The sequence below is a fragment of the Panicum virgatum genome, chromosome 2K, assembly GCF_016808335.1.
Source record: "Panicum virgatum strain AP13 chromosome 2K, P.virgatum_v5, whole genome shotgun sequence".
Lineage (NCBI taxonomy): Eukaryota > Viridiplantae > Streptophyta > Magnoliopsida > Poales > Poaceae > Panicum > Panicum virgatum.
Window position 1 is genome coordinate 53,900,923 of NC_053137.1, and position 23,403 is coordinate 53,924,325.

At 46.1% G+C, this 23,403-nt stretch overlaps 3 protein-coding genes across 3 annotated transcripts; 2 read left to right on the plus strand and 1 right to left on the minus strand.

The window, feature by feature from the left end:
* The first annotated feature begins 10,018 nt into the window (after nt 1–10,018).
* On the plus strand, nt 10,019–11,212 carry LOC120685605 (gametogenetin). The gene has a single exon (XM_039967634.1). The coding sequence runs from the start codon at nt 10,489–10,491 to the stop codon at nt 10,981–10,983; it is 495 nt and encodes a 164-aa protein (XP_039823568.1). The 5' UTR covers nt 10,019–10,488; the 3' UTR covers nt 10,984–11,212.
* Nucleotides 11,213–12,384: 1,172 nt separating this feature from the next.
* On the minus strand, nt 12,385–15,536 carry LOC120685619 (3-dehydroquinate synthase, chloroplastic-like). Its single transcript, XM_039967655.1, has 8 exons — nt 15,066–15,536; nt 14,836–14,986; nt 14,574–14,741; nt 14,265–14,491; nt 13,467–13,590; nt 13,225–13,287; nt 12,982–13,125; nt 12,385–12,780 (listed from the first exon to the last, which is right to left on the minus strand). Exons 1-8 carry the CDS (start codon nt 15,377–15,379, stop codon nt 12,649–12,651), a joined length of 1,323 nt encoding a protein of 440 aa, XP_039823589.1. The 5' UTR covers nt 15,380–15,536; the 3' UTR covers nt 12,385–12,648.
* A 1,138-nt stretch (nt 15,537–16,674) lies between these two features.
* Nucleotides 16,675–22,360, plus strand: LOC120685612 (beta-galactosidase 12-like). The gene is made up of 19 exons (XM_039967643.1): nt 16,675–16,872; nt 17,030–17,125; nt 17,263–17,375; nt 17,469–17,535; nt 17,616–17,708; nt 18,004–18,147; nt 18,290–18,381; nt 19,048–19,153; nt 19,259–19,343; nt 19,447–19,565; nt 19,670–19,837; nt 19,932–20,113; nt 20,218–20,327; nt 20,425–20,534; nt 20,747–20,854; nt 20,959–21,060; nt 21,165–21,310; nt 21,416–21,761; nt 21,898–22,360. The coding sequence occupies exons 1-19, from the start codon at nt 16,675–16,677 to the stop codon at nt 22,027–22,029; spliced, it is 2,517 nt and encodes an 838-aa protein (XP_039823577.1). The 3' UTR covers nt 22,030–22,360.
* Nucleotides 22,361–23,403: the final 1,043 nt, after the last annotated feature.

A 23,403-nucleotide genomic window follows, 5' to 3' on the forward strand; every position in this document is an offset into this window, starting at 1 on the left:
ATAGGAATTATATCATAATACAACGTTAATGAAATACACATCAGACATGCAGCAACGTTAATGAAATACACATCAGACATGCAGTGGCATGGCAGAACCCGTTGCAACTACGGTAAACAGATTCTAAACTAAGCTAACATGCCTTAGGTAATTTAGAAAAATACAACAAACACAACGATGCAGCATGTGACTAGCAATAGGTAGTCCTAGTAGCCGTACCCCCACATAGCAAACTGCGTTGAGCCTTATCCGCAGTATCCACCCATTGCAGGTGGTGCAGGCGGTGGTGCCGGAGGGGCAGGGCCCTTCTTGTGATAAGGGCAGTTGCAGTAAGGAATAGTGCATGGTTCATCCTGTGAAGCGGCAGCATTACTGGTATCATCATCTTCGTCGTCTTTGTTACCCTCGCTCAATTCCTCGTAATGGTTTACCTTGCATTCCAGATCAAAGATTTTATCTGGAGGTACTCGATGAACTCCTGAACTGAATCAATTGGTGCAGTATTGACCCATCTGGTAAAACCACAGTTTTCTGGAGCATCTGAAGACTGCAAAATAAATTTCATGTAAGGTATCTCAACGAAGATAAAGAAATAAAACAACCGAGTATTACCCATGCGTTGTAACATCCCAGTTTTCATCACGCTTAAGGTGAGAGTGTTGAAATTTATAATGCAAAATTCTAGAAGGTTCTATAAAAATAAGGATAAACAATGGCATAATTTTGGTCACCATGACAAGGTTCTAGAATATTCCACAAGAATCATAAGAAGACAAGAAGCTTGGATATTTTCTTGTCATGGTAAAATTTAGAATTTTCTAGAATTAGATATTTGTAGGAAACTTAGATATTTGTATGGAGCTTCCTAGATTGTGACAAGTGTCACTCATCCAAGAGGGTATGGGTGCCTATATAAGGAGGGTGCCACCCCATGCCATGCCATACTACTCCACTCCATCCCACACACATCCAAGGGCATGGTAGAAGTGAGCATAGGTAGAGTATGCTAGGTGTGTGTTCCTTTGTTGCTTCATTAAGGTAAGCGTCTTTATAAGTGTTAGTCTCCCGGTTAAATTTAAGTACTTAGTGTATAAGTTGTGATCCATCGAAGGTTGGTCTGCCACCCGGGATCACAAAAGAGTCTGGGCTTCATCGAAGGTTGGCTCTGCCACCCGGAAGCCAGCTTCATCTGTTGGTAGGCTCTGCCTCCCGGAAGCAAAAGGCGGCTCTGCCGTCAAAAGGACCCGGTACACTAAGTAACTAGAAGCTGACCGACTCTGAATTGAGTTGGTGTAGGTCCTCAACTTAGTAGGGCTGCCTCAATCACTAAAATAAAACTTATGTTGCAATTAAACTAGTAACGTAAAATAATACTAATGTTATACGAGGTATTACATAACTACTAGGTAAACTATTTTATACTCTTGCCTTGCGTTAGTACATTCGTTCCCTCCAGTAACCAGCATCGCATGCTTGTACCCACGACAAAAATCATCTCGTCTCTTTCCATAAAAGCCTCTCAAGTCACCGTACCATGCCATAATTCCCAGACAATCATGACAGCGCCTACCTCCTTTGCCATAACTTCATCATTCCCTGGAAGACATAGAGTACCCACACCATTGACCTTGAAAAGACCCGTTATGGCAGCACCCACCTCGCTAAAAAAAATCGGGGTCGCCACGAACAGTGCCGGCCGAGATCTTTTTTCCGCCGAACCGCCTCACCCGCTCGCCCTCGCTCGCGCACGCGCGACACGCCGGCCCCACGACGGGACCGCGCACTGCCGCCGGCATCACGCCGTGCCGCCCACCCCCACGTCCCCACCTCGCCCACGCCGCTGCAGCGCCCTCGCCGGCTTTGCCGCCTCGGCGCTCGCGCCTTCAGTGCTGCCACTGTTTGCGTTGACGACGAGCTACCACAGCCCACGCCATCGCCATCCTTGCGCAACATCGCTGCTGCTCTCCTCGCCTATAAAAGGAGCAAGGCCGTGCCGAGCCCCGTCACCAGCCAGGCACACCGAGCCGCTTCGCTCCGTCAGCTGAACCACTCCTCCCGAGCCCAGCTCACTCACGAAACGAAGGTCCAACAATTGATCCTCTTCCTCGAGCTGTTCCGCGCTAAGGTGAGATGGCAGGCAGCTCCCCCGACCATTAACTCCACTATTAAAGGCCCAAAACACCCCCAGGCCGTGAGCACTTAATCCAAATCATTCTACCAATCAATACTGTAAACTCAATATCTCCACCATACCAACTCCTTTTCACGTAACTCTTTTCCCTCCTATTTTCATCTCCATTTGAGCTTATTTTATTGCTTGCTTGTGTTTGTTTGCCGGTTGTGCCGTTCTCGCCCGTAGATCACGGAGTGACCGAGGAGGAGCTCGCCAAGGAGCTAGAAGACCCGTACCACGAGCAGGAAGCCGCCGCCGCCGACGCGTACGCAAGTGAAGGCAAGTTTCATCGACCCCTACGTGAGCGGTTGCATCCATGTGAGGACGTTTAGCTGTAGCCTGGGTCTAGGATCGATTACATATACCAGTACTTGAGTGATTGAGTGTGCTCATGCATGCATCTGAGTAGTCATGCATATCCAGAGCTGAGAATAGGATACGAAGGGATCTAGCTGAGACCAGGGCAGCTGGGTATGCTGGAGCCGGCGCTACCGTGGTGGTAGACTGGCAGGTGAGTGCTACCGTGGTGGTAGGCTCGAGTTGACATGTTGAGGGATGGTTGCTGCCCTGGTGAACCATAAGGACCGAGTTGTTTTGACATCTCACCTAGCTTACTTTAGTACGACCACAGGTTCCGGTATGGGCCGGACTTAGCCTAATCCCACTGGTTAGCCTGACGGTCGCAGGGATGGTTTACAGGTATAGACCATTGGGGTCAGGGCCCGAGGGTTTGTGCGGCCGGGCTGGGGCGTGACCACGGCTGGGTGTCGGCTATGTCGGTTGTCCGTTCGGGCAGCCGAGCGTGTGGGTACAGTGTACGACCTCTGCAGAGTGTATAATCCATTCGAATGGTCCGTGTCCACGGTATGGACAGGCTACGGTGTGGTCCTGACAACTAGTGAGCTACCTATTGTGGGTTGTGTCGGGAATGGTTGCATACCATTAGTTGCATTGTTAGTAGAATGTGCTTATTATGTGTCGTGCATGTCATTTCCCCTCCCGTAGGGTGAGGTGGAGCTTGCTGAGTACTTTTGTACTCACCCCTATTGATTTTTCTCCAGAGGATCCTGACTTTGTGCCAGAAGACTACGAGTAGATCGTGTCCGCACTCAAGCTGATCGAGTGGAGCCGTGATGGATGAAGAGCTAGTCCTACATGTCGCTATGCTAGTTGTTATCCTATGGTTGTTCTGTGTAGCTTTGTGTTGTCACTTTACTCCTCATGTACGTGTTAAATAAAGCTCTGTATGACTCTGGACTCCACTTGATGTAACATGTATTATGCCGGAGACCTTGTTCGGTAATTAATACATGGTTTAGCCTTGATCTTCGGGTCGGGGCGCTTCATGCGTGTGGGCATTTGAAGAAACGCCGACCGCCATACATCCCGTCGGTGCACATCTGCACTAAGCAGTCCTCACCATGTCTGCATTTTGGCCACGGTTCTCTACGGTTATCGTATTGTCGTAGAGGAGTTTCATTGGTAAAATCACTCTTGTGCTGTGGCGGAAACTCAAACACTAGTTTCGGAAAGGAATCAGGTCCAAGAGGCCTCTCCCATATTATGGGGTCTCCCTTTCTTCTCCCTTTTCCTTTCACAAAACCGTAGTAATTCTTCCCGCTAGACCCACCTCCAGACATTGGGTATACAATGAACTTTGTTGTTTGAGTGCTGCTGGGAGTTCACAAACTTCGGAGTATTTATAGGCGCACAAAGGTCTGATACCCGGAGTGTGGAGTGTAAATGGACCTGAAAAGCCTACATGACAACACAGTGAAGAGGCTAGCTGATGGAACACTGAAAAGGCTAGATTCAATTATTGAACTGACTACTCGATGCATCTCTGTGCATGCAGAGCATCTAAGTGCATGCAGACTCACAGCACTGCATCGCTGCCGCTCGGTCGATCGTGCCTAGATGCCGTCTTCCCCACTACACGCCACAGACCTTCGCTGTAGAATGACAGTTCCGTCGTCCTCGCCCGAGAGACTGCTTTGAATGTGAGCTAGTTGTGGTTGCAGTGTTGTCACATCTTTTTGAAATGGTGAAATGGCACTACTATTGGGTTGTCGTCTTTTGTCACGTTTGTCTGGGCAAACAATGCGACATATGCGAAACCCGTGATCATCGTGCTGAGCAGTGGCAACCTGTGATCTCGTACTCGCAGATAGATACACTATGGTCCCTATTTTGAGCTATACGAGCGTGTCACGAAGTTTACTCTGTATGCGGTAGTAGTCATCATCGTCGGCGGGATCTCGGCCGCTAACTCCTCCCCCAACTAACTTGTCCTTCATTAAACCACGGAAAAAATTCGCAAGAGATTCCCTTATTTCACGAGCATTATGGAACCGACAAACATAACAAGTTCACATCAATAATATCTATAGAAACAAATGACAAGTAAACTACCACAATCATAAACAATCATAATCCGAACAGTCGAAACAGTCCATAATGCCGCCGGAGAAACAAGTGCAAACAACTAACGACCCCTACCATTCCGACCTCTCTTACGTTGTGCGTGTACGTGATCTGTAGGGTAGCTATGACGTTCCGGTGGCCCCACGTTTCTGGCAGGACGGCGTAACTGAGCCAGAGGTGTATGCAAGTTGAGATCATCGTCCTAGGCAGGCGTAGCAAACAACCGTGTAAACTCGTCCAAGGAGGCCGCGGCGTTGTCATAAGACCACCCTACAGATCACAAAAAAAATTTAAGTATCATTCAAAAGGTGAATGCAATTCCGTACAAATTATTGTACGTACCCTGTGTTGGAGGAGGTGGTGGTGGTGGATAGGAAGAAGCTCCTTCATATCCTCCTGGTGACGGCATAGGGTGATACGAAGACGGCCCCGCTCCGATGAACTGTTGTGATCCTGAGTATAAATAATAACGTATGAGCCTTCGACCATAAAACATAAGCAAATAAAATTATGCACCACATATTTACCTAAAGTCCCTCCAGCATGTGGCATAGAGGTAAACGGGGTTCCATGAAATGGAGCCCCTTGCGAGGCACCTGGCCCTCCATAGGGCTGAGAACCGGGGTACCCGTACCCTATGTGGAGTCGTATTTAAATAATACATATAAACATACGGATTGGTAAATATCACACCATACCTTCTGCCTGTTGGTGGTATAAGGGAGGCTGCTGCCATGCGGGGCCACAAAGAACCGACGTCGACGCTTGCGACGATCCGTAGGAATCCTCGTACTCCGTCCGCGTACCAAAGGCCTGAAGCATACCTCGGGCTCTATCACGTTGAGTGGTCCAGGCCTCGAGTTATGCCGGCATGCTCATCGTACCTGCCATGAATCCTCATTACATTCAGTGAGCAATCTAATTCAAGCAGCCTGCATGCCTCGAACTGCAACCAAAAAAACTTAGTATACAAATATTAAAAGATCGAAAATGCCGTCAACATTTACTCACCACCCCAGCTAATGCCTCATCCCTGTGTCGTGCATAGTGATCCTGCGAAGTCACAACATGCGGCTGTGGATGCATGTCAACATACGTCAAACGGCAACGAGTCTTCGGTTCGTACTAGGTCAGGTACCCCCGAAACGAAGGCTCAGTGTGTGGACCGGTATCCTCAGCCAACTACTCGTCTGCATCATCCCACGCAGCCACCCATGGTTGTAATCGAGTGACCCACATTGTCGAGAAAGGATGCCCAGCCCTTGATAAACTGCACGTTAAATGGAAATTAGTTTCACGTTATTTGTACATGGGTGCTCATACATTTTTGTTAGCTATGATCGTGGCGCTGAACACGATCCAACACTGAAGACACAGGGAAAGACTGGCGTCGACCGAACTGCCTCATGACTCTATCCGGGCAGTGAGCCTCAACTGCAACGTCGTACACCAAAGCTGCAGTAGTCATCCATAGAACCTGGTTCTGTGTGCACACCGAAGATATCCCAAGTGGTGCACGTGCGGCTATAGCCGAAGGACTGTATGGCTCCCACACAATGTCTTCTGGGGTCAATCGATCAAATTCGGCAACAAACTTAGGATAAGACCGCTGGGTCTGTACATGTGCCCATGTTTTCTGCAAAAATAAAAATTATGTGTCCATAAGAAAGGTATTGATGGAACAATGTATGACCATAGTACGCATAGAATATAAATTTTTATCGGGTCCATACCTGTTGAGAGTACCAGAGAGTCCCCATGGTGGGTCTGTCGTCCTCCATGTCACCGTACATATCCGGCGTGTACGGTGACTGGTCAATCATGGGACGACCGATCGCAATCCTCTCGTAAGACCAAAGCTGTAGCAGAATTGGGCACCCCGTTAGGACAGCATTCCTATCATTCTGCCGTGATGCCTTGCAGAGTCCACGATATGTGCATGCAAGAGCCGCTGAACCCCAACTATATAAGGGTATGGCATCCTCATCTGCATCGGCGATCTCCTGTGCGTATGGCAGAAGCACCCTATCCACACAGTGCCCGTGTGAGTTGTTGAACAGGATGTACCCAAACAACCACAGCAGGTATGCCTCGAGTGATCTAGTCACGCTGTAGTCATCAGTATGGGCTGCCAACAGATCCGGCTGCAATGAAGTACGAACATTGAGAATAAGAAACACATGAGTTATTTCAAAGCCACAAAATACATCAACACATCGTTTTGTACGAAATTGTACCTGAAACTGTAGGAGCCATGACTTGGAAGGGCCTTTCGACTATGGGTGCTCATTGAAATCTTCAGGATCAATCGTGGTGGCAACACCTGCAAAACTGTTCCTCAAGATCCTCCAGCCACGTAGAAGGTACCACGCGGGGCCCGACAGCGTCTCCGGTGATAGGAAGACCAAGCAGCATCGCAACGTCCTGCAGGGTCGGTGCCATCTCCCCACAAGGGAGGTGAAATGTGTGTGTCTCAGGTCTCCATCTGTCAACGAGAGCTGAAAGTAGAGACCTGTCTAGCTTCACCAAAGCACTCTCAGCAAGACGAGCCACTGTGAGAAGACCTGCCTCGCTCAGCCTGCATCATACAGTGCTCAAATGTTAATACATTATATAACGAAATGTATAACGGATAAAAATAGAAAATATACGACATATCACCTGGGCACCCATCGTGGGTCTACAGCAACCAACTCTGCAGGTGGACGTGGACGCAGCACGTTTAGTTCTTGGTGCTGAACCTTCACAAGGAAGGACCGGTGACCCGAGTCTATTGTTGGGTCCAGCAACGCAGGAGTAACCCCGGCTATAACTACCACGTAAGATCAAAACAATACAATACAATCACACACATCTAAATATTTCTAATACTTCCTTATATTTCCTAAATAATTTATAAGATTTTCTAACCATTAATAATAATTTCTAATATTTTGTAACATTTTAGAAATTTTCTAATATTATCTTGCAATTTTTAAGATTAATTAATTAGATTGCTAATGTACTATATCAACGCTAATCACTACAATTAACTACACCTAAATGTACCACTAATCAGTCCTAATAATAATTAAAATGATTGCTAATCTACTGTTTAAACAAAATAGTTTCTATAATTTTTTATAATTTTCTAACATTCTCTACAATTTTCTAACATTCTCTACAATTTTCTATAATTTTCTACAATTTTCTAACATTTTCTACAATTTTCTAACATTTTCTACAATTTTCTAATATTATCTTGCATTTTCTAATACTTCTCTAACAATTTTCTAGTATTTTCTAATACTAAATCTAACACTTAATGTACTATATCAACGCTAATCACGATAAGTAAATGCACCTAAATGTACCACTAATCACTCCTAACAATAATTGAACTGATTGGTAATCTATTGTTTCAAAAAAATAATGACAACATAATCTATTTATAAAATGTGGAAAATTTTAGTTACCTAAAGTCGCCGGCTTGAAAATCCGACAGGGCTTCGCCGCTTTGCTTCTCCCTCACCCCTCCTCTCTCTCCCTCCCTCTCTTTTCTTTTTTTCTGGATTTTTAGCAAGGCAAATGAGGGGGGAGGGGCAGCCAACACCCTTATATAGCGGAGGGGGGGCCGGCCGCCCGGCTGCCAGGCCGCCGGTTCCCAGGGACCTGTCCGCAATTTTTTTCCTCTTTTTTTGCAGATAAGCCCCTGCCGCCCGGCGGCCAGGTTCTGGCCGCCCGGCAGCGGGGCGGCCGGGGTATATTTCTGTAAATTTCCAAATCAAAAATATTTTTTGTAAAAAATAGAAATAAAAAATATAAAAATACAAAAACCGCTCATAGCACTAGCAAGTTAAAAGCCCGTTTAGTTCCCAAAAATTTTCACGCACTACAGTAAGTTGTAACGTTTGACCACTAATTTAGAGTATTAAATGTGAATAACTGACAAAACTCATTCCATTACCCCAGGGTGAAATCACGAGACAAATCTAATGAACCTAATTATGCAATGATTAGACAATATTGTGTTACAGTAACCAACCTCTAATGACAGATTAATTAGGCTTAATAGATTCGCTCGCGATTTCCCGTCCATCTGTGTAATTAATTTTATAATTAATTTATATTTAATACTCCTAATTAATGGTCAAACGGTCCCAAAATTTTTTTGTTGGGAACTAAACGGCCCATTAGTGGGCTCTTTTCTAAAAAAAAGCAAGTTAGTGGGCTCTTCATTACCATCTCTCCAAGTGTCATTTCGTTCATTTCGGTGCAAGTTGGACTACACTAGAGGGCGTCATTTCGTTCGTGTTTTTATTACCGGGTGAATACCATCTCCGTTCTTATCCAACAAAGAAAAACACAATGTCCGTTCATTTCGGCGGTAAAAAAGTACCATAAGGAAAAGATGCCATGAGATGAAAAAGTACCATAAGTACCTCAACCCGAACAGCGTTCAATAGAAAATTCTGCGTTTCTGTAGGGACCGGTCTCTTTCTCAAGGGAGCAGATCAAGCAGAGGAGGTGAAAAACACACGCCCCCGGGCGTTGGAGCCAGCAACAGCCAACAGGCCGCATCGCCGTGACCAAACACGCACGTGAGCCCCGCGCGTCCTTCCATTTACAGCAACTCCAGTAATGCTTCTAAATTTGGATGAGCAAATTTCTATTTAGAAATCTACTTCTAAATTTTACTCACTTAAATATGGGCCTCCACTCCAACAGACCGAGTAAATTGGATTTCTATAGAGGATCCATAGTTGGCAGACCAAATAGAGTGCCACCAAATTATGTGTGGGGGCGGGGGGAAGAAATTTGAAAAGCCTACCAAAATGACAGTCCATTTAGAAGGTCTACTAGAGATCAATTTTTACACCTACCGAATAAATATAGAGATAAAAACTCATTTAATAGTCCTACTGGAGTTAGCTCATACCCGGGTCAAGAAACGGAGCACAATGCACGGCACAGAAACGTGACGACCCGGCGAGGCATCGCCCCGTTGCCCGTACACCGACCGCCCGGCGCAGCGGCAGCGCGGCGGTGGGCGCGAATCATCGGTCAGACAGGGGCTGCTTTCCACGGGCCCGACCAGCGCACCCGCCCTCTCCCGACGCCCGCGCGAATCGCACGGCCCGCGCTGCTCGGGCGGTCGCCGCCCCCCTCCGCCTCGGGCGCCACGGCACCTGTCGGCACTCGGCACCGCGCACGCGACCTCACTGCTCCGACCCTCTCCCTCTCCCTCCTCCCCTCCCACATGCGCCGTGCCGGCAAGAGAAAAACAAGGCGTTTCCGTCAGCCGAGGAAAGGAAAGGGGGCGGAAGCCGCGAGCACGGTACGAAACGTACGAACGCACGCCTGCTATCCGTTGGGGTGCTGTGGTGGTAAACCGGGCCCCGGCCGGCCCCGCGGCCTGCGGGTATAAAGTGGCCGCGGTCCCGGGGCGAGGCGGCACCAACCCAACGGCTCGTTTGCATCATCGACACGCCCCGGCTTTGCTCAAGTACTGCTATATATAGAGGGGGGTGTCCAGATCATGGAGGAGTAGCTGGCATGAAACTATAGCCACATCTCTCGTCATCTTTGACAAGAACTTAACTTTTTTTTCTTCCTTTCGGCTACAGCGTATACACAAGCTTGCTGTTTATCTTGATCTGTTTTTCTCGATCAAGACCAGCCGTCAGCGAGCGAGCTGCCTTCCTTCCCTTTGGCACATCCACACCCCACCTATTTTTGCTGCCTGGAGTTTCCTTTATCTGACAGTTCCACCTATTTCTGCTGCTTCATTTGATCTGAAATTTTGTTGATCCAGCTGTGTTAACGATCAGATCAGATCACAGAGAAAAAACAATATCAGATCAGGTCTTCGTTTTTTCTGATTCCGTAGGGCTTTTGAATCCTTGATCTCGATGGCTTGCAAGCCGTGCTACAACACCAACGGCGGCTGCGCCAGCCGCCAGGCCACGAAGGTGGCGTCGTTTCCACGGCCGCCGGCGCCACCCCAGCCTCCGCTCCTGCCGCTGCCGGCGCAGGCACCGTCTCAGTACCCCTTCCAGCTACAGCCGGTGGCCTGTCCGGTGTCGCGCGCCAAGAAGCCCCGTTGCGGCCACGACGCCGCGCTGGCACGCACGATGCCCGCCGCGGCCGGGGCCTCGGCACCGATCACCGTCGCGGCGCCGTCCAAGAGGAGGGTGGCGCCAGCGACCGGACTGGAGGTGGAGTGGACGGAGACGGGCTCGCTGTACTCGGTGTCGCCGCCGCCGAGCAGCGTGCCGATGCCGACGTCCCTGCTGCTCACGGTCACGGCGGCGAGGAAGCCGCCGACGGCCTGCGCCGTGGAGGTGGCCGGCGGTGGCGTGGATGTCACTGCCACGGACGAGCTCAGGCGGCTGCTCCGCCTTTAACTCCGATCCGTGACCCTTTATCTTTTACTCCTGACGCATGCCTTTTCATGGGTAGTTTTAACATGCCCGCGCCCGGATGGCCGGATGTAACGAAGCATGATGATTATGTGTTGTGTTGTATGTTTACTAGGGAGGTGTGTCGAGTTCATTTTCCTTATCCATCTCACGTTATGCTTCATTGAAAATTGATCGCCATTACCCTAAAAAAAATGCTCGCCATTCAGCTGAACCAAAGCATCTTCTTAGTTCTGTGAACATCGATAACCGATTGCTACCAGGGTTTAAGTTACCGACCGGTCCGGCCAAACCGGCGGGGTCCGGTACCGGTATACCGGACTGGTTTGGTCGGAAACCGGTCCAAACCGGTCGAAGTCAAATTTGAATTTAAAATTCTCTGTGCAAACGGTTCGTACCGGTCGTTTTGACTGGTTTACCGGCCGGTTTGACTGGTAACTGTCCAAATTCAATTTTTTTTCTTTTTTGGTTTAAATTCAAATACCCGCAAAGTATACTAAATGAATGTTTGTATAACATGTTTTAGCCTAAATGAACTATCCAATCCTTTTTTTACTACTTTTACATTGTATTTGTATACTTTTGTATGCACGCTTTTTTTTGTTTAACTTCAAATCCCCGCAAACTATACTAAATGAACGAATTTTTGAGAAAATTTGACACCATTAGATTCGTCGCACCTTGAAATATTTTTAGGAATTTTTTGAGAATTTTTCATTTTTTTAAATTTAAATTTGAATTTTGAATTTGGATTGGTTTGATACGGTCCAAACCGAAACCGGGCCGGACTGGTTTGACCGGTAACCAGTCAAACCGGACCGGTTCCCACCGGTTTGGTGAACCCTGATTGCTACATCTCCTGGTACAATGTGAGCAGTACTCGAGTGAATGCAACCTTGCAACAAGCAACACGTATTTGCCTGACACGATTACAATTTACAACTGCAAGACTGCAGCAAGCAAGGTGATGACGTGATTAAACATTAAAGGCAGTAGAAAGAGACAGTTACGATGAAATTTAATAGAAAGAAATGAGAGCTTGGGATAATAGAGTGATCCAACATCTACATCTCTGAGGGCCGCCTCTTTGTTTTAGATTGTGACTGAAAACTGTGCTTTCAGAATTGTAACCATAAACAGAAAATTACACAATCGGAGTGTAACAATCTAGCCCCAGATTATAACAATCCAACGATTTAGTTTAGTCTCCCTCAGCTTGTACAGAACTTGAAAATCAGAGGACCAAAGGTAGAGACACCAGGTTCTAGAACCGCAGTGATGGTCTGATGCTTCAAACAGCGTGTACAGCGGTAATTTTCATGAATCTGCAATAGTTTTCCTGGCACAAACTAAAACTGATTGGGCAATATGACCTTGACAGCAATGTACAGGATGCAGTAAAACTTCTTTATTACTAGAAGATGACTGATCACAGTTTATTACTACAAACTCAAACCAATCCCTAACAATCCCATTATTTCCAACAACAAAAAAAACTCAATGGGTATAAATACACAATGCACTCTCCTCCCTGATGATCAATATAGCCTTACAAGAGGCGAAATCCAAAATCAAGAAGGATCAGTTGTTGCAGAATGCATGAAGGGAGCCTATTAGTATACAAGAGGCGAAATCCAAAATCAAGAAGTATCAGTTGTTGCAGAATGCATGAAGGGTTTCATCAAGTGCTTTCCTGTCATATTCCCCAGTAAAAACACAGCTCCCCAGAGGCCCTTTCAGAAGGATGAGCCTCAACAAACCATCAGCAACCTTCTTGTCAACCTGATGTGTCATCCAGGAATCCAGTGAGAATCTTTATTAATGGAAAGGTGCAATCTTGAGATGTTCAAGTGTGCAAAAAATACATTGAAATAGCATAAATCAACAACTCGAAAGTCCTGAAAGAACATGGTAATATGTGCAATGGCAGAGAATGACTCAGTGCTAATTCAAAAGTGTTGTTAGCTATCTCAGGGTACTTACAGCCATAATACTTTCGAACTTCTCCACTGTCATAGTCTCTGGAGGTGTAATGGGAAGCTTGGCTTGCTCTAGTATATCCACTACACGTTTTTTGATTGACTCGTCTATCCACCCCAGGCGGTGAGACATATCAGCTGCCATAACCTGAGGTAGTGGCACACCGAAAACATAAGCAAAAAAAGAGAAAAGAAAATGAGACTAGGAAAACCTAGTAGGCGGTATAGATATATTCAAGTGATTTACTGTTCCAGCTGCAACCGCCTCCCCATGGAGCCATGCCCCATATCCAGCCCCAGTTTCGATAGCCTGTCGATTGAATATGATGATCAGTGAATGAGTGGTGCAATGCAATAACATAAAGTTGCTAAAATTCTGATAGATGCTGTTGTGATAAGGTGTTTTGAGGTTTTGACACCCGACTTATCAATACCAGTGTCAATTAATTGCACGTACAAATCTAAACAAAAATTGATGGCAATACATACATGGGCAAATGTGTGACCCAGGTTTAGTGTTGCTCGAAGACCACTTTCCTTCTCATCCTGTGCAACCACTTCAGCTTTGTTTTCACATGATCTCTTAATAGCATATGCCAAAGCACTTGGTTCTCTACAGATATACATTTCAAACTAAAGGTTAGCAGCAAAACGAAAAACACAATACTTAATTTTCTGCCAAAAAAAATATTCTGCATTTTTCAACAAGACAAAAGTTCAGCAATTATGCTGTATGTAATATTGTAAGAGCTAAAGTGGAGAGTAACTCTTTCAGCTGATAGGAGTAACATATTTATGTTTGCCGATTGCAAGCCTGACCTAAATAAGTCATAGTACAGCCAATCAGCCATGGTCAATCTAAGTAGACTCGGTAAATAAAAAATACATCTGTCACTTTATTCAGCTACAATAAATGAAATTACAGGCTTTTCGGACAATGACTCTTCAAAGTTTGGTGCACTTCCTAAAATCTGGATAACACTTTCATCTAGTCACGCCACCCATCGATTAGACATTTCAGAAAATAAAAATACCAAAAAGAGAGCTTACTGGCTCTGGATATGTCAAATTGGGAAGTAACAACAAGTCATTTATATATCCTAGGACTCCAAACAAGGTTAGGTAAAGCTGACAGTTGGATCTTGTGGTGACTAAGCATTCCTTCCACTATAAGACTAATGAGTCTACAAGAACAAGTAGTCAAATGCAGTTTTAAACTGCTGTCAAGTATCTACAACTCACTGAATAGAAAGAAGATAATAGCTTTTGAAGGAACAAGCTGAATACCTTGCCAACAATGCTGACATGTTCTTCTCTTGCCACTCAAAGAATGGTGCATCCCTTATGAGCCCATACTTAACTACCTCAGCAATGCCTGAGGCTAGCTCCCTGTCAGGCAATGTATTCAGTGTATCCGTGTCTATCAGTACACACTGAGGCTGGTAGAATGCCCCAATTAAGTTCTTCCCGTTTGGGTGGTTAATCCCAGTCTTTCCACCAACAGATGAATCCACCTAGAGCAGTTATCCAGGGCACCATCAGCACCAGACCGAGATGCAGGCCAGCTTTAGTAAAAATGTGAATCAAGCTTATCACCTGAGCCATCAGAGTAGTTGGTATCTGTATGAAGTTGACACCACGAAGGAACGCAGAAGCTGCAAACCCGCACATGTCCCCAATGACACCACCACCCAGTGCTACAAATGTGCAACGCCGGTCAAGCCGGGACTCGACTGCCTTGTCAAACACCTTCATCATCGTGCCCTGCCGATCCGAATCAAGTCAGTTAAGGCCAAATGAACTGAAAAAAAAAACAAGTACACTCTCCCACAAAGCTGAATCAAACACATGAACTCACCATATCTTTGTATTTCTCGCCGTCCGGCAGGATCACGCTCTCCACTGACACGTTCGGGTTGTTGTGCGTGAGTGCCCAGGTCACCTTGTCCAGGTAAAGCGGCGCGACGGTCGTGTTGGTCACCACCAGAACCCTCTTCCCGTGAACATGCCTGGGCAAACAGAGATCAGGATCACAGAGTGACCACGCCAATATAACCGGCGAGAAAATAAGTTCTACAACTCAACTACCTCTGCAGCAGGTCCGGCTCGTCGAGGAGGCCTGCGCCGATGTAGATCGGGTAGCTACGGTCGCCGAGGTCGACGTCGACCACCGTAGAGACCCTGGACTCCGCCGGAGGCTGCATCGCGGGAGCGACGCTGGCGCTGGCTACGAAGCGGCTCCTATGGAGCCTCGCGGGGGAAGCGCGGAGGGAAGCGCAGGAGTGGCGCGACGGCGAAGGAACGGAGGCGGCGGCCTGAGCTCCGCGGGGGAGCCGGGGAGAGATGGCCGCGCAGGACGAGGATGCTGCGGCGGCGAGGAGGGAAGAGGCCGACGCTGCCATGAGATGGCTTGGGAAGCAGGGGGCGCGGCGGCGGCGGTGCTGTAATTGGTGGTCGAGTCCGATGGGTCGGGGATCTTTTTTTTTCTTTGAAAGATTGATGGGTCGGGGATTTGAGGTGGGTGTGGCGGCGACTGGCGCGGTAGGTGGGGAAGGAGCACGGGGTGGTGGTGAGACGGATCGATCTGGGCGGTCGATTTGAGAAATGGACAGTTGGGATGGTGATGCTACGGTTGGTGGGTGGGATGGCGCGGCCACGGGGAAGGTGAGTCACGTGGCAGGATGGTTGGCGAAGGTGGGTTTCACTGAAAAGTGGGACCAATCAACGTTGCAAAGAGCGAAGTTCATTTTCAATCGTTTATTTTTAGATTTAGATTTAGATTGGAGGAAATCCCTTATGCACTGCAGTGGACGTAGAAACTTTTTTTTACACCATTGAATATCGTTGTAAGTGACACAGTCAAACCATAGAAACCCTGAAAATTTGGAGCAAACACACATGAAGGATAACATACAATTTTTCTTGGTACAAGTTTTTAGGCCAGTTAGAAGGAAGACTTCATTGTGTTTCAAAAGTGCCACACCAACAAAAAATACTAGCAATTAAATCATGGTTCAAACTTCTCCTCCAATACATTTCTCCATTTTGTTATTTCATTTTATGCTACAAATCAGTAAGAGCTGGAAAAAAGTGTATAAAGGTAATTGGAAGTGCATTTATAGGTTGCAGTGCATTTATAGGAGAATGAAACTCTCATTGGAAGTTTTACATATGAATCCCTGACAGTATTTGCATGTTGAATGTTCCTAAATTGAGCCAAACTTTTGGTCTCCACCAATTCCAAATACTTGCATTTACTTCAAATTCGAGCCAAATTTGAAACGGACAATACTTTCTTCCCTAATTGTCTGTCGGCCTTGCCCTAAAAAAAAGGTCTGTCGGCCAGAGAGCCTAAATCTGAATACGGCCCAATCCAATCCCACCCAGGTCAAACACTGTTTGCTTGCCCACATTCCCTCCGTCCCTCGCCGTTGCGCGAACCAGTCATCTCTTGCAACAAGCTTCTGCCGCGATCCCTCGACCCAGCAGCGCCCCGCGGCCGCGCGGCCGTCCACCTCCACTCGTAGCCCCTCCATTTCCGCGCGTCCGCTCCACCGCAACGCCCCGCGAGCCCGCCCCCTTCAAAGCGGCCACCCCCTCCCCCGACCCCTCGCTAGCGTCGCCTCCCCCACCCTGCTCCTCCACCTCCCGTTCCCCCCTCCCGCTGCCCGGCCTCGTTCCCGCAATCCCGGCTCACATGACCGCCGTCCGGGCCGCGGCCGTGCTGGTGGCCGCCGCCGCGCTCGCGATCCTCCTCCCGGGATGGGCGGCGGCGGCGTGGACCCTCACGAAGAAGGGCACCATCGTCACCTACGACGCGCGCTCCCTCATGATCGACGGCAGGCGGGACCTCTTCTTCTCCGGCGCCATCCACTACCCCAGGAGCCCGCCGGAGGTACGCTCCCCCCGTCCCCCCGCGCGCGATTCTTCCCGCCGATGAGCCGAACCGCACGTGATCGATGTAGCGGCGTGCTGCTTCTGCTGCTACCAGCACCAGACCTTGTGCCGGCCGGCTGGTTGGTTAATCCTGCGAATGTGTTTCTCTAATGCAGTTATGGCCGAAGCTGATCGAGCGGGCCAAGAAAGGCGGGCTCAACACGATCGAGACGTACGTATTTTGGAACGCACACGAGCCTGAGAAGGGCAAGGTAACGGACAAATGTTCATATGGACTCGGTGGTAATCTGCCGCAGCAGAATTAAGCAGCATGCTGTCTTGTGTACATATAATATTCTTAGACAGACGGATAAATCTTAGCATAGCTCATCTGATGCATGCGTTGCAGTACAATTTCGAAGGCAGGCTCGACTTGATCAAGTACCTCAAGATGATCCAGGACCACGACATGTATGCAGTTGTGCGCATTGGGCCCTTCATCCAGGCAGAATGGAACCATGGGTCAGTGCGTCCAACTAATTTTCACTCGGCTGTCTAGTATGCTCATATCATCTGACTGTTTCGTGTGTCTTCTGTTTTCTCTACTCTGTCCAGTGGTTTGCCTTATTGGCTTAGAGAGATAGACCACATAATATTCCGGGCAAACAATGATGCATACAAGGTAACCAAAGAATTTACTGTTTGCTATAAGACATATGGACTGAGCAGTTTTGGACTGACGCATTTGGACTTCTCATGCAGAAAGAAATGGAGACATTCGTGAGATTCATAGTGCAAAAGTTGAAGGATGCTGAGCTATTTGCGTCTCAGGGAGGACCCATCATTCTAACACAGGTCCACTAATTTCCAACTTAGTCGCGTTTTTTTGTTAAGTAAATCTGTTTCTTGGTACCCTATTTACATGAGTATTTTATGGTCCATCCGAAGGTACCAATAGGCACCACCGATTATAACATGGGAGGTACTGAGTTTTGGTATTGAGGTACCATTTTTCACTACGGGTACCAAAATCCAAGTTATAATTTTGTTGATGAGCACCTCTTGGTACCTTCAGATGGACCGTAAAAAGGCTCTATTTGTATATTTGTTCAACACACACTGTGATTCACTCTTTGCACGTATACATCAGATCGAGAATGAGTATGGGAACATAAAAAAAGATCATAAAACAGAAGGTGACAAATACCTCGAATGGGCAGCTCAAATGGCCCTTAGTACACAAACTGGAGTTCCATGGATAATGTGCAAGCAGTCTTCAGCTCCTGGTGAAGTGGTAACTTTCTGATCAGTGGTGAATACCTTTACATAATTTATTTAATATCTCACAAGTTTTTAACTGCAATTCTATCTTGAAAGTATCAATAGTATTAAATTACTTTACTTCAATCTTTTAATTTCTTTCTCGCTCTCACTAGATTCCTACTTGCAACGGAAGGCATTGTGGAGACACATGGACACTACGTGACAAAGATAAGCCAATGCTTTGGACTGAGAACTGGACTGCACAGTAAGTTCAAGTAATTCACACTCAACATTCTTCCTTTTCACCAATTGCACAAATAATATTTGAACCAATACTACTACTAATGGAAGTACAGAATAGGAAGAATGGAGTGGGATGGAATATGTAGCATTGCTAATAACAAAATCTAGCACTCTAATGGAATGATTTATGAACATCCAATTATGCTGCACATTTAATCTGTGTGGTTACTTCTTGCAGCATCCTAACCTTGAGTCACGTTACCTATTTCGTTTATGAACGGACACTTTGTATTTTATTTCCAAATCAGAAGTTGCACCCCCTATTTTGTTGAGGAAACCAGCGTACTTAATGTTCGATATAAAAAGCTAGAATTGAATTGTGAAGCACCAATGCACCGCCAATTAGCAGATGGACTGCATAGAAATAACATAGCAAACTATCCCCCACACCAACTAAACCAAAACCAGTTAACTCAAAAGCTAAGGATCCAATGTGCTATAGAATATAGTTACCGGAATATCTGCATAAAAGATTCTCTTAGCTAACAATCTGGATTCAAAATTAGGAACAGATAAGTTCTTTTAAAGTAATATCTCCATCATGTAAACAATTGGATCCCATCCCTGCACACATGAAAGCTACATACATGAAGTAATATCTTCTTCTTTGTTTCCTTGACATACACAGATTCAGAGCATATGGTGATCAAGTAGCTATGCGTTCAGCTGAGGACATTGCATATGCTGTGTTGCGATTTTTTGCAAAGGGTGGGTCAATGGTTAACTACTACATGGTACGTACAATCATTTACCTTTTGTTCCTGCAATGAATACGTTTATAAATATTTATAGGGGAACTATGGAAATTCATTACGAAATTCACTTTAACTTGTCAACAGTATCACGGCGGAACAAATTTTGGAAGGACTGGTGCTTCTTATGTGCTGACCGGATACTATGATGAAGCTCCCATGGATGAATATGGTTAGATCGTCTCAATCGACCATTATATTATTGTATTAGTTTTTATCTTCTTCATGTATGCTCCTCTTAAGGAATGTTTAATCTGGTCCATGTACTTTCAAAGGTATGTGCAAGGAGCCCAAATTCGGGCATCTCAGGGATTTACACAATGTGATAAGGTCGTACCAGAAAGCATTCCTCATGGGGGAACATTCATCTGAGATGTTGGGTCATGGGTATGAGGTTGGGAATAACTTCTTTCATCTTCCTCCGAACCTGAAACTTAGATCATTGTTTGACAGTGTTATGTGATCTATAGCCAATATTCTTCCACATTTTTATTGCAGGCACACACCTTTGAGTTACCTGAAGATAAGTTATGCCTCTCTTTCCTCTCCAACAACAACACGGGGGAAGATGGAACGGTGATCTTCCGAGGGGAGAAGCACTATGTGCCTAGCCGTTCTGTCTCCATTCTTGTAGGGTGCAAGAACGTGGTTTACAATACCAAGAGAGTATGTTTGCTTACACTTAACCGCAACTGAATTAGGACCGAGCTTTAAGGCGATAAGAACATAGGGCCCTGATTGTGTTATGTTTTTTTGGCAGGTGTTTGTACAACATAGTGAAAGGTCATTCCATACCTCAGAGGTGACGAGCAAGAATAACTTGTGGGAAATGTTCTCAGAAGCGGTCCCAAAGTACCACACGACTAAAATCAGGGCAAAGGAACCCCTGGAGCAATATAACCAAACCAAGGATGCTACTGACTACTTGTGGTACACCACAAGGTATCACTTCGTCTGTCACACCTTACAGTTTTAGCTCAATGTGACTTTAATCTTTCCAAGAAGAAAATTCTCTTGACTGTATTTTTGTTTGTTACTCTGTGCAGCTTTCGCCTGGAGTCCGACGATTTGCCCTTTAGAGGTGACATCCGGCCTGTGCTTCAGGTCAGAAGTAGTGCACACTCAATGGTTGGATTTGCCAATGATGCCTTCGTAGGTAACTTGGACCAACCTGTAACAATCTTGTTCCTCCAAAGCCACTAGCCTGTTACGAGTACAAATTATTGTACCAATCAAAATCACCGTCTTCGCAGGAACTGGGCGCGGAAGCAAGCAGGTAAAGGGTTTCATGTTCGAAAGACCCGTCGATCTGAAAGTAGGTGTGAACCATATCACATTGCTGTCGACAGCAATGGGAATGAAGGTAAAAATCTGTCAAATTTCTGAAATTTGTTTGGCAAGCAAGGTGAAAAAACTACTGTTGTAATGGTCTAATGGAGCTAGATATGGATATCTTTTTTGAAAGACAGGCATATATAGTCCATATCATCACTGGTAGGGTGATGGGTATGTTTGGTTGATGCAATAATCCTGAGCCATCAGCTCTAAACTTGCAATTTCCCCTACCTTCTGCAGGACAGTGGTGGGGAACTTGCTGAAGTAAAGGGTGGCATTCAGGAGTGCCTAATCCAAGGTCTCAACACTGGGACGTTGGATTTACAAGTTAATGGCTGGGGCCATAAGGTAAGGCTATTTCTATACCTTGCTGAAAAGATACCTGTTTCCTTTCGAAGGACAATACGGTCGTGTGGTAAGGCCTGAACCCCTCTATCCTTGGTTTCAAATAGGCTGCACTGGATGGTGAGGAGAAGGAGATCTATTCGGAAAAAGGTATGGGCAAAGTTCAGTGGACACCAGCCCAGAATGACAAGCCAACCACTTGGTACAAGGTAGGTTGAACCACGAATAGGAACACCTGAGATTCTGAAACATCAAACATCCATTTTGGTTTTTGTTGCAATCCTCAATGTCACAATCTTCACTACCATGCTAGAGATACTTTGACGAGCCAGATGGAGATGACATCGTTGTTCTTGACATGAGCTCAATGGGCAAGGGCATGATTTTTGTGAATGGCGAAGGCATGGGTCGGTACTGGGTCTCATACAGAACTCTTGCTGGAACTCCTTCTCAAGCACTGTAAGTCTGTAAGCAAGTTCACCTTGTTGAAGCAGGTCTGCTATTCTTGATCTGCAAACTTGCACAGTAAAAGCTCATTCCATTTTCCTTTCCCACCTCATTCAGGTACCATATTCCTCGTCCTTTCTTGAAACCCAAAGACAACCTCTTGGTTGTGTTCGAGGAGGAATTGGGCAAGCCAGGTGGCATCCTCATCCAGACGGTGACGAGAGATGACATTTGCGTGCTGCTCTCGGAGCACAACCCAGCGCAGATCAAGACGTGGGACACAGATGGTGACAAAATCAAGCTCATTGCAGAGGATCACAGCACGCGGGGCACCTTGACGTGCCCCCCGAAGAAGACAATCCAGGAGGTTGTCTTTGCCAGCTTCGGCAATCCGGAGGGTATGTGCGGCAACTTCACTGTAGGCACTTGCCACACTCCCAACGCAAAGCAGGTCGTTGAGAAGGTAAACATTTCTTCATGCTGATTCATGCTACCATCTGTAATGACTCTTAAACCCACTGAATCACACCCACACCCACAAATAACGTTTTCGACTCTTGAGTCTTGACTGATACTGACCTGGAGAATGGAATGGACAGGAATGCCTCGGGAAGCCGTCTTGCGTGCTGCCGGTGGCGCACGATGTGTATGGCGCCGACATTAACTGCCAATCAACGACTGCGACTCTTGGGGTGCAGGTGAGATGCGGTTTGGAGAAGAAGGGTGCTTGAGAATTACAAGACGGACGCTGCTAATTGACGCCTCAGCGTTTTTGTTTGTTCATCCCTTCGGTTCGGCACTCACGCTTATGCCCCATTGGTCTGCCGTTGTGATTGAAATGTGATTGGAACAGGATTGATCTGGGAACTAACATGAAATGAGTGAAGGTTAGATGCTGATCAGACCGAATATGTGTGTTTCCCCCTTCTTTCCTTCTGCGTCGTGTTGTTTCATGTAATGTAACCAGCACAATATATAGATGTTGAATAATCGTGATTGATAGTATAGATCTTAGAATGTGCCAACTTTTGAGCAAAAGAATCTTGGAGATTGGACTGACAATTTGCTTCCTGCAACGTGGGTATAGGTGTTCCATTAATTCCAAAAAAAAGGAGGAGAGTAATAGCCTAGGGGGATATTGCAAATGACTCTAATGCTACAACTTTAATACTGCAAATGATGTCCTTCTTGTGTATATTATATTTTGTACTCCAAAGTATACATAATAGATCAACTCCAAAGTTAGTTGTATAAGACCATTCCCAACCCATGGTGTCTATAAGTGGTGTATAAAGAAAAAAAAAAGTAAGAAACTACCCATAGACATTATCTCTCCAATGCATAGTTTCTATAATAAATTAAGAAAATAAAACTCATCCAATCCTCTCTCTTCTCTCTCCTTGCCTTACCCTATCACTCCTCACCTTTTCTTGGTTATTGTGTAGACATGGTGTCTTGCATGAGAAACCATGTCTATATTTTTTTCTCATTAACTCTCTTGCCATGTCACCAAATTGCTTATGTGGCAGCTTTATCAATGCTATGAACACCATCCTAGTAGGAGGGTTGGGGATGAACTAAACCTTAAAAAACATTTCTCTTGCTTCAATGGCTAAATAACTTTGTGGTTACTGTCTTTTGCTGATACGCTGTTTAATTTATACTACAACGTACAAACCAGGTGCCGCTTCGCCGCGCTCTCCATGGAGTACGCCAACTCAGCTATATGCAAATTGATTGATTCAAATATAATTCGCTCTCCATGGAGTAGGCCAACTCAGCTATATGCAAATTGATTGATTCAAATATAATTCTGAGGATATTACAGTTAGAGAAAACTGAAATGAAATCTTAGTGTGATTTACGACAAACATCCATCAATCATGTGCAGACATGAACAATGGCGCATCGCCATTTCTGGAAATTAATGGCCATAGCCTGATCAATACACTTTTCTTCTTAGGTCGTTCCATACTTCTGCCATTGCACCAAGATTATCATATTGTTTGAGCAACTTCTCTGTAGATGTTCCAATTAGTTAAGCATATAGGTCTCTAAGTCGAGTTTTGGTAAGTAACTAGAAAGATGGTGCGGCATTGCTGCGC